The sequence below is a fragment of the Gossypium arboreum genome, chromosome 6 (assembly GCF_025698485.1).
Source record: "Gossypium arboreum isolate Shixiya-1 chromosome 6, ASM2569848v2, whole genome shotgun sequence".
NCBI lineage: Eukaryota > Viridiplantae > Streptophyta > Magnoliopsida > Malvales > Malvaceae > Gossypium > Gossypium arboreum.
This window is the reverse complement of record NC_069075.1, coordinates 1155280-1166233: the sequence shown is the minus strand read 5'-3', so window position 1 is coordinate 1166233 and position 10954 is coordinate 1155280. Positions and strand designations below refer to the sequence as shown.

The following is a 10954-nucleotide window of genomic DNA, read 5'->3' as shown; positions in this document are numbered from 1 at the left end:
TTCTCTCATTTGTTCCTAGTGACGAGTATTCGAGTGAGATTAATAAGTGCTTGTCTCGACTTTGTTACGTCGATGTTGCTACTTTCGGGCAAAGAATCAATGGCTGCTGCAACAAGATTAGCATGCTTTATTGCTAGCTCTTTCGACCTCTGTATTCCACGATTCTTCCATAGGTACTCTAGAGCCTGCAACCGTAAAATTTGGTGAATTGAAATGCATATTCACCGGTTCGATTGAAGTAGCATCGGGGTTGCATATTCAAACTTACGGTATCAACATTAGCAGGATTGTCAAAACCCTGCTGAATCACCGATTTTAACCGAGGAAACTCTTCCATAGCAAATAATATTGGAGCAGTTACAACTCCCTGTAAAAAACATTTGTATACCTGTGTCTGAATATATGCTGGAACCGGATACTTACAAGAAAACGAGGAGTATGTCCTAATATATGTCGGATACAGATGTAGAAGCAGGTCACGATGAATTACCTGCCGTATATCAGATAAAGAACCCTTTCCCAGGGAAGCTGATGTGCCTGTGAAATCGAGAACATCGTCTACGAATTGATATACCAATACACGGTAAAACACGAACTATGTTCCTTGAACTTAGGTGAGTATTTAGAGACCGTATCCAAATATGTGTTGGACATGCCATAAAACTCGAGATGGCATTTTACGAAATTTACAAACCAAATTCTTGCCGTATTCGAAACCCGACATTGCAACTTCGAGTGTATGATGGGATAAGAGGGCCATTGCTTTGCAACTGTTGGAGAAATCATTTTACTTTCTGGTTAAAATATATTTTAAGAAAAAGTTAGAAATTAAATCTTCCTATTTTTATTTTAAAATCTTAATCTAAAAATTGCAAGTTTTTTATCAAAATCTGTTAATTAGGATTCCCTCACATAATATTTCATATGATTTGATGAAAAATAAACATATTAAATTAACAAATTTTAATGGAAATTACCAACCATGATAATAATTAAAATAAGGTTTTAAATTGAAAAATAAAAAATTTAATTTTTAAAGTGCAGGACTAAATCTCAAATTAAATAGAAACACAGGGACTAACAAATATTAACCATTTTTGTCAAGTAAATACCCTTTAAAACATAGAGTACTCATAAACATTAGATTAAGAAAGGTATAGAATTTGTATTGATATAATAAGCCATGATAAAAGAAAATTGAAACAATATTCCAAAAGAATTAGGGACCAAAATCTCACACAAATTTCTCACAATTACAAATGTTATATAAAATTGTATTCAATTTCCATGCTTAGCTCAAAACAAGAAGAAGAAGAAAAAAAAAAAAAAAACCCTTTAAAATCTTTCCCCAAAAAAATTCCCATTAAAATTTCAATTTTTTTTTTCTTCAATGATACTAAAAATTGAGAGTTCTTTGCATTACAAGAAACAAAAACACCATGGAAATGAGCAAAGGAAGAACAAGGAAAATCTTGTTTGAGATCCAAATTTCATGGCCTTTTTCATAACACCCTTCTTCTAAAATTGTCTCTAGCTTTGAACAACTTGGGGATCTTTTCGGAGATATGAGACGCGCGTGTGCCATTTCGACCCAATTCATCTGTTTCTTTATTCTCACTCTTTTCATCATTTTAAAAAATATAAAATATTTTTGGGAATTTTTTTGGGGGAGTAATTGAAGATTGATTTAGAGTTTATATAGGAAAGGATTGTAAGGAAAAATACTAAAAATAAATTGGTTGTTAATTTACATTCAATAGAAAACAAAGGCATGTGAGTTTTTTCTATTTTTTTATATCAAAGCATATTTTTATGGGATAATAATAGGATTTTATGTATTTTTTGGGATTTAAAAAAATAGAATATTTTGTTTCTACTTATATAAGAATAAAATATAAATAAAGTGTGTATTTATATTTAAATAATTTTATTTAATAGTAACAATATTGGTGGATGGAGTTATAGTCAAATTTCAAAATTATACATGAATTTAAATTTAATGTGTATTTTGATACATGAAATTTGATATGATGTAATTTGTCTGTGCCAACAACCTTTTAGCTTGATGGCAAGAGTATTATGTTGTAGGCGTGAGAACATGAGTTTCTTTTCCTCAATTATATATATTTAAATAAATACATAAATATAATTATTTTACGTATAAAATTATACAAAATCAAGATTGGATTCATGCATCACTCATTGCTTAAAATTTTGAATCAGTTTATTATCGATAAATTATCCAAGTATTATTATTTAAATTGAAATAAATGTATTATTCATCATATATCTAAATTTGCAAAAAAAAAATTATTTCAAAGTTTCTAATCATTTTAGATATCCAGATCCAAATTTAAATCCGATAAATTTAGTTTGGCATAATGTCAAATTTAGTCTTTAATGTTTACATATTTTTTTCAATTTAGTCCTTATTATTTTTGAGCTAAATCTAGCCATTAATATTTTGGAAAGAGTCAAATTTTAACCATCAAACTTTTGAAAAAGAGTCAAATTAATTTTTTTAAGGAAATATTGACTAAAATGTTCAATTTTTAAAAATAGTAGCCGGCATGGGCAATTCACATATATTTCATGCTAATTTTTTTAAAACTTCTATGAACTTTTTTATAATCTTTTTGAGTTTTGATTTTTTTAATAATTTTAAATTATTTATTGGCGTGTCATATAAGATAAATAATGTCATATGGACTACCACGTAGGTTGTCACGCCAATTTCGTTAAAAATTAATATTTTAGTTATTATTTTCATTGAAGATAAGCAAATTGATACTTTTTGAAAAATTAATGGCCAAATCTAGTTCAAAAAAATAATAAAGGCCAAATTGACGAAATGTAAACGTTGAGAACTAAATTTATCATTATGCTAATTATTTTTAAATACAAAATCAAATTTATAATCATTCTAACGAGTGAATTCATATTATCTAAATCTAAATCCAAATCTATATATGTTATCTTAATAAGATCTACGAATTCAAATAATGGATATCTAATATATCTATTCATATCCGCTTTAAATTCACGACGAATAATAATTTTATAATACAAATCTAAATATTATCCAAATCCATAATAATCAAATGTGTAAAAACACAAATTAGATATCTGTAAATATTCAAATCTACCATATCCATAATTTAAATAATGATATAAACTAACAGGTTAAAAGGTTGAAATATCATTAAGATTTAAATAAAAATTTTAATAATATGTCACAAGTCTTCTATTAGATTAATTAAAATTTGACCTAATCAAATAATTTTCGATACTAACTATTTGATCAATTTGAACATTTCACCGATCCCTAAATTAGGTGTTGCCTAAATCAAATCAATTAAATAGTATAAAATCAATTGATTTATGAATCACTGTGAACTGATTAAATTAGACCAAAACAGTAGTTAACTCGATTTTTCCAGTTTTTTTTCTAAATAATTTACTTATTTTGAACAAACGACTACCAATTTAATCATCAATCCAATTTTATTTAATCATCAATTCAATTTTAATCTGATCTTGATTCTCAATTTAATTATTTTAATCCAATCGACTGATTCAATTCCATCTTAGTTCATTTTTTTTCAACCAAGTGACGGATCATTAAAGAGCATCACTTTGATCAATGAAGATAGAGATTTGTTGCTTGCTTCAATCATTTACCGATCACAAGATCTGGAAGAGCAATCAATTTTGGATCAAGGTTTCAGAATCTGACAAACTGGTAAATCCACTGGTTTGTTGGTTCAACGGATTCCATTAATCCGTCCAATTCAATTAAATAAATCATTAAAAATTCATAAAAAAAACATATATTAAAAATCTAGTTCAACCGATCTATACCCATTCCTGAATTAACCGATTCAAAACTTCTCTATACTAGCATCTCGACCAATTGCCAATCCAAGTAGTTCAACTAACTGGTCTAATCCGATTTGAATAAAAGTTTTGAATACGATATGATACAAATATCACAAAAACATGAAAATAATGTAATAAATAGGACACGATATATTAATATAATAAGTTTAAAACATGAATTATATTAATATTTACACAAATGAGACAAAAAAGAAAAAAGAAAAACATGAATTATATTAATATTACCTACAAAGGGATTGCCTGATGATATTTTCTCTGGTTCAACTATAAACAATGTATATATAACCCAGCTAGTGATGCCACTCGATTTTTCTCTTCTCGTTTTTTCGTAATTCCGAAACGGAATAGCTAAATGTGCTTTTTTCCGGATTATGATATAAAAATCACTCACCAATGAGAAAGCTCGAATGTATGTCGATCTTGTCTGAATCACCCTGAAAAGCTTTTCCTGTTCCAAGGTAAATAACTCGTGTCTCCATAAGGCCTGCAAACGGTACGATTATGACTCGGTTAACGCCTTTTATAACATATGAAGAGATGATATCCGTTCTTAAGAGATAAACTTATGTTGTATTACCTCTTGAAATTTTTACCTTCGATATTTTACATGTAGCAACATGAAGATGATAGCAAGCGTAAGAGAAGAACATCCGACAAAGACACAAGCATGGCCAAGAAAGTCGTTCTTTCCTCCTAACCAGCTTGACGTTGAAAGGACGAGCTTCTTTTTACCACCGAAACTATAAGTGTTGTAGTTGTTTGTAAGATTGACTACTACGACATCATCAACATCCAAATCTTCTTCGATTCTCCCGTACAATTTCCGGAAGCTAGGGAGAGCAGATGTACGCATCCATACAATAAGATCTTCCTGGTCGCTTAGCTAGTTAAATGCATCCATTCAGCCGGGCCACAAAAAGAGCAAAGAAAAGTGGTTATTGGAGTTTGGAAACAGGTGTTTTTGGTAGTTAATAAGTAATTGGGTAAACTACAATAGAGATCACAACTATAGTTTTTTTTCTTTTTTGTCCCCTAACTATGAAAAGTTACAAAATGGTCACTCAACTATTCAATTTTACCTAACACAAAAATGGAAACATCCAAAAATAAAAGATAGTTGGGTGACCAAAAAAGACACGGAAAGGCCATAGTAGAAAATCTCGATACCAAGGTAATACTTACAGGAATTTCCGGATTCAGTTTTCCACCACCAATCAAGGTTCCATTTTGGAAATTGAAAGGATATACATTCTTTCCGAATTTGTGGCCCCTATCACTCTTCCACGCAATGTTTTTCCTGTTCACTTTGAGTTCTGCTCCCTCACGAATAAATTCAAATGTATCATTAAATAAACTCCATGCTATCAATCCGCAAGGAACAATAGGCCTATTGTTATTCGACTCCACAGGTTGACAAGAACTTGTGTCATGATACTTCTGGCCATCCAAGAGTTGCTTATCGCTTCTGCTTTTGACATACCTGGAAAACATTTAAAACAAACAAAGTGCAAATTGAAGAAACAATGGAGATTAAAGCTAAATGTAATATAGAACTGAATCAATTTATCATCAGTGTTGATCGAGTTAAAGCATTAAATGATTAGGTGAAAGAGCCTGCACCTTCGATGGTTCTGATAATAATTATCGAGTTGATAGTAAATGTAAATTGGAGCTTTCATGTACTTGTGCACCTACAAAACAAGTTATAGATGCAAAATAAACAAACATTAAAAAAAAAATCCACGGTGAACCAGCGTTTTAAACGCATTCCGTGAAGAAGAAAAACAAAGATGTGTTACCAAAAAACGATAACAAGCAGCATTTTTAAGACCAGAATAAAGGTATTCTACTAAGAAAAATGCACCTACATTTGAAGCGAGTAGCTGTTTATCTCAGTATCTATTCATGAGGGGTTAATATACTATTTGTTACTTGAGTTTAGCTTTAATGTTCAATTTGGTACTCGAGTTTGGCTATAACGTTCCATTTGGTACCTTTGTTTTTTCCATTTGATACTTGAGGATTTTTTTGTCCCAATTAAGTACATACGGTTTTTTACAAAAGCACACATGCCATATATTCATTGGGCCACATGATGCTGTTTGGTCTAGATACCAAATTGAACATTGAATCCAAACTCAGGTACCAAATTGGAACAAAAAAAAAACTTAGGTACCAAATTGAATATTGAAGCCAAACACAGGTACTAATGGTATATTAACCCTAAAATAAGAATGACATGCTAAGGTTATGGTAAAAGGATAGGAAGAAATACTATCCACAAAAAGAGGCAGAAATGATCATGAGTCAAAGCATTGGAAACTTTAAAAGAACATTTGGTGAAAAAAAACAGATCCAGCATTTTAAACGTTCTCAAACATATTGAAAAAAGAAGTTAATTTGATTTCACCAACTAGTTCGAGTTTGATAGACACAGTAAGGCAAATTTACCGTGCATTAGTTCAGTTAGCCTTCCTTCCAATTCAAATAAACTCACAGATAACCAGAGGTTTTAACTCAGTAAATTTGAAAGCCTAAGTAATAATCCAGAAAGACAGAAGCACTCAGTTGCAGTCTTAACTGCAGTGTAATGCCTTGTAATGACTGCCGAAGAAAAGGTATATAGCTCGGCATATAGTGAAATGCAAGACACCTTCCATGTAATAGGCAGAACTGGCTATGCTAACTTAAAGGTTACTTAAATAGGAAGTAAAGATTGTCACACTGAAGATATATCAATAAAGAAAGGGAAGTATCACCTTCATGAAACGAGAACAATTCTTGGGAATTGAGTCATCTCGGATATATGAAACTTTATCCATTCTAGATGACTCAGGTACACAATCAATATCATATCGGTCCACAATTTCAACAACCTACCAATCAAATAGAAAAGGTTATCCACATGTATGTTCTCGATAGAACAACAGATGCTAGGAAAAGAAGTACAATAATAACTTGACACATGAGATAACAAGAACCATAGAATGGATAATTACACAATGAGAAGCACGCAGAGTGACCAGGCCAACAGGAATGAAAATGACACCCATAAACAAAAATATTGCTATAACCTGCAGAAGTGAAAATGACACTATAAAATTAGATAAGAACCAGCATTAAAGACAGCCAACACTACAAAGTGCAAGTTAAATATTAACCAGAGATAAATTAAAAATTGAGGATTAAAGAGAGTTGTCATGCTCTCACCCATCCTGGTGTTAAGACAGGTTTGCAAGCCGGAAGACTTTGCTGAGTAAACAGATAAAAAGCTGCAAAACAACCATATAACAAGCAAAATGTTATGAGGCAATATTCGATTGCTTGCCAGACTGAAAAACAAAATTGGAGACAATTGCAGACAGCTTTGCCACCACTTCATATAATATAGTACTTCTGATATGAAAGCCAAAGTTGCAAACTTGCAATGAAATGCAGACCCAGGCTCACAGTTGAGTATCAATGCATATGCATTTATGCATGTCTAGATATCATCCAACCTTCTTTTGTTAGCAGTTAGCATAACTATCCATATATTTCAAATTTTAACGTGTTCTAGCCAAAAATAGTCCAGTATATAACAGATCATTTTTACTTGATGGTGATTATGGAGAGAAGATTTAAACAAAGCACCATCTTTCCACTGACTATTCTCACTGCTGCAACTCCACAAGTAGAAAAGATTCAACAACACATGCTTGCACACACTGATGCGAGAACAGCCTCTGTTGCATGTGAGGACACAGTGACATGGACAAACAAATTTGCTTACACTTTTCTAGCACAAAAATGCAAACAATGCAGGTAACGGATACATAAAAAGAACAAAAGAACTTGTATTTTGAAGCAATTATGTTTGTTTGTACATCTTCACTTGTAGATGGAGCTTGAGCACATGCACGAAAGATAGGGAAGCATGTATATTCATGCCTCTGCAGCCGTCCTAGGTGGGTAGTGCATGAGGATCTCTTAGGGTGTCTATTTCAGAGAGAGAGAGAGAGAGAGAGAGAGAGAGAGAGAGAGAGTGTGTGTGTATGAATCTAAATAAAACCAAACCAACGAATATATTAAGTAAAAAAGCCTCTAAGTCCAAAAACTAAAAACATTGAGTTAAAATAGAAAACCTGTTTCTCTGGCGCTGTGTCTCTCTCTATCCGTATCCATCAGTTCTGAAAACCCGGAATCGATGTTCTACCACTCCCACCAAATACAGCAATCCCTTAATGTAATCTTTGAGTTCCTGTATAACAACAGACCAATCAAGGTGGTAAAGCACAAACCTTCACAAAGATTATCTCTATGCATTATCTCTATGCATGCACTTTTACTTAAAATTCAGTATTAAACCTTACTAGAAGATAATTCAACTACATTCTTCATTTCATCATCTTCATCATTCACTCCACATCCAACATTTCTCTAAGCACATGCATTTTACAATGTTGATTTCATTCCTAGGTTACATAAGTATAACTTAAACTCAAAACAGAGATCAATCTCATCATAGCTTCAAATTCAAAATACCTAATTCTACAATTTCCAACCAAACAAACGTAGCATAAAGTTACAAATTCAAATCTACAATAATTTCATTAATCCTGAATCTAGAAAACTTCTCCATCCTGAAGCTAAGTAATAAACGATCCAAAACATAATTTTTACACATGCACTTTTACTTAAAATTCAGTATTAAACCTCTACTGAAAGATAGTTCAACTACATTCTACATTTAATCATCCTCATCATTCAATTCACATCCAACATTTCTCTAAGCACATGCATTTTACAGAGTTTGGTTCCATTCCTAGGTTACAAACTCAGAAGTATAGCTCTAATTAAACTCAAAGCAGAGATCAATCTCATCATTGCTTCGAATTTAAAATACCTAATCCTACAACTTCCAACCAAACAAACAGAACATAGAGTTACAAATTTCAAATCTGCAATAATTTCATTAATCCTGAATTTAGAAAACTCGTCTATCCTAAGTAATAAATATTCCAAAACATTAACTAGGCTTTCACTTTTCTTTTCTCTCACATCCACGGCAACCTGTACATAGCTCCGATCAGCTAAAAACAAAGAACTCAATCACGAGAAAAGAAGATCGAATTAAAACCAAAAGTAAAGCAAAAAATATATAGAGATTTACCTGATTTGGTGAGAGCTTTGAAAATGGAAGGTCCGTTAGGGTTTTCTTTTATTCGCTAATTGAATCAAAAAGTGAAAAAGATTGCTTTGGTTCAAGAAATTAGAATCTTTTAAATCTGAATTTTCAATTTTCTAAGAGGGAAAAAAGGGAAAGGGAAAAAGGAAAATGCCAAAGTCAAGCAAAATAAAATAAAATGATAATATTTTTTTATTTGGGATAAATTAACCTTTAGTCCTTAAACTTGATAATTCCTTTCATTTTAATCTCTATACTTGAAAATTTTCTATGTTTGAGATTGTGTCACATCTGTGGTAGTTGGTATGGTACTAGTGTCACGGGCCAGAGTTCAAAGCCCGTGACCATCGAACCAAATGCATCCGATGGAGGTCTATTACTTAGATGGGGATCATTTGGCCCACGTGAGTGGCCCGATTCAAGGAACTGTTGGAGAAGCTTGTCGGATCAAAGTCTGGTTGGCCCGACGGATGGCCGTTGCTTGAAGAGATTGAAGGTCCATCTACAAATATGGAAACATGATATGATATTATAATCTTAGAGATCTTAGATATGATATGGAATCTTATAAGATATTATTTTATAAGATTACATATCTTATCTAAGATATGTAATCTTAGAAGATATGATATTATATTTGGTAGTAGGTAACCTTTAATCTCGTCCGTCGATGTAATTGTATCTTGACCGTCGGTTTTGGGGAGCTCAAGTATAAATAGAGAGCCTCCCCTCATTTGTACTCACTCCATTCATTGTTTCATTATTCTTTGTGAATAAGAGAATAGAGAGCATTTACTCAAACACTTTGTGTGCGTCCCTTTCATTGTTCTTTATAAGCTTCTTTTGGCGTAAGTAAGTCTTCCATTTGACGAGTTAGTGCCTTGGAGGAGTTCTTAAGGAATCCTCATTCGAGTAAAGGTGACTTGGGCGAGTTTGGACGAGCGAATCGCCTAAGGCCGCACGGATTGCGAGACGAAAGGTCTAGCCCGTGACAAGTGGTACCGAGCTAGAGTTCAAACCAAGAAGTATTCGATTTGTTGGTTCGAAGGCCTTTGTTGGGATGTCGAAGAAGAGTTCGAACAAATACGGCGAGAAAATCTTTGAGGAGATCTTGTCGGCGAGAGAGGTATGCGTGGGTAAACTTGAGGAGTCTATGGAAGCCAAGTTAAAGAGTCGACAATGCTCGTGGGGAAAGTATTGAAGACATAAAGGATTAGTTCGAGACTTTGTGACTACGTGTCTAACTTCCCAAAGGGATAACGTGCAAGAGTTGCTAGATTCCCAAAGGAAGAAGTCGAGAGAAGAACAATGCTCGAAGCCATGGTGAAGGCTTTGAAGGAGGAAACAATGGCATGACGACGACTTTAAGCACAAGAATAGAGGAGCTCGAGGAGAGCGGCCTTGTGTCGGCGGTGGAAGAAGGAGTGTCGAGTGCAGACTTCGATGGCAGTGTGTCCGGAACCGAAAGAGTTTGCGGGGACAAGGTGCGCATGTGATGTGGACAATTTCTTGTGGAGGATGGAAAACTACTTAGTGCCAAAGGCATCGTGGATGATGCGGATAAGGTACAAAGCGCTTCATTATTTCTTATTGATATTGCGCTTTTATGGTGGCGAGGTAGGACCACAGATGAAAGGCAATGTGAGATTGGAACATGGGAGAAGTTCCAATGCGAGTTGAAGGGACAGTTTTACCCAGAGTTTGCCGAGGAAGAAGCTCGGGCAAGGTTGCAAGGAATAATGCAACGGGGCACAGTGGGGGAGTATGTTTGTGAGTTTAAGGAACTCATTCTCCAAAGTTCGGATATGACCGAGAGAGAAGCAATGCTTGCTTTTCAAGAGGGATTGAAGCCGTGGGTCGACGGAGGTGGAACAAAGAGGTGTCCAA

At 33.3% G+C, this 10954-nt stretch overlaps 2 protein-coding genes across 3 annotated transcripts; both read right to left on the bottom strand.

Annotated features, from left to right (window-relative positions):
• Positions 1 to 5: 5 nt before the first annotated feature.
• LOC108458756 (solanesyl diphosphate synthase 3, chloroplastic/mitochondrial-like) lies at positions 6 to 760 on the bottom strand. Its single transcript, XM_017758155.1, has 4 exons — positions 706 to 760; positions 491 to 558; positions 269 to 367; positions 6 to 185 (listed from the first exon to the last, which is right to left on the bottom strand). Exons 1-4 carry the CDS (start codon positions 758 to 760, stop codon positions 6 to 8), a joined length of 402 nt encoding a protein of 133 aa, XP_017613644.1.
• Positions 761 to 3929: 3169 nt separating this feature from the next.
• Positions 3930 to 9243, bottom strand: LOC108458139 (putative ALA-interacting subunit 2). 2 transcript variants are annotated; one of them, XM_017757416.2, is made up of 9 exons: positions 9053 to 9243; positions 8025 to 8140; positions 7111 to 7172; positions 6900 to 6974; positions 6660 to 6776; positions 5521 to 5591; positions 5083 to 5380; positions 4478 to 4783; positions 3930 to 4384 (listed from the first exon to the last, which is right to left on the bottom strand). In XM_017757416.2, the coding sequence occupies exons 2-8, from the start codon at positions 8062 to 8064 to the stop codon at positions 4490 to 4492; spliced, it is 957 nt and encodes a 318-aa protein (XP_017612905.1). In that variant the 5' UTR covers positions 8065 to 8140; positions 9053 to 9243; the 3' UTR covers positions 3930 to 4384; positions 4478 to 4489. The 2 variants fall into 2 exon arrangements, with proteins under 2 accessions (XP_017612905.1, XP_017612903.1); XM_017757414.2 differs by having other exon boundaries at positions 4494 to 4783; positions 9053 to 9242.
• Positions 9244 to 10954: the final 1711 nt, after the last annotated feature.

Bases quoted from the DNA above. Each gene is read 5' to 3' on its own strand.
- LOC108458756 (XM_017758155.1), bottom strand. From the start codon at position 760: ATGGCCCTCTTATCCCATCATACACTCGAAGTTGCAATGTCGGGTTTC. The intron at 559-705 runs GCAAGAATTTGG...ATCAATTCGTAG, and splicing joins AATGTCGGGTTTCGAATACG to ACGATGTTCTCGATTTCACA. The intron at 186-268 runs GTAAGTTTGAAT...TTACGGTTGCAG, and splicing joins ATCCTGCTAATGTTGATACC to GCTCTAGAGTACCTATGGAA.
- LOC108458139 (XM_017757414.2), bottom strand. From the start codon at position 8,064: ATGGATACGGATAGAGAGAGACACAGCGCCAGAGAAACAG. The intron at 5,592-6,659 runs GTGATACTTCCC...CTTGTTTTGTAG, and splicing joins ATTGTTCTCGTTTCATGAAG to GTGCACAAGTACATGAAAGC. The intron at 4,385-4,493 runs GTAAAAATTTCA...TACCGTTTGCAG, and splicing joins CTACATGTAAAATATCGAAG to GCCTTATGGAGACACGAGTT.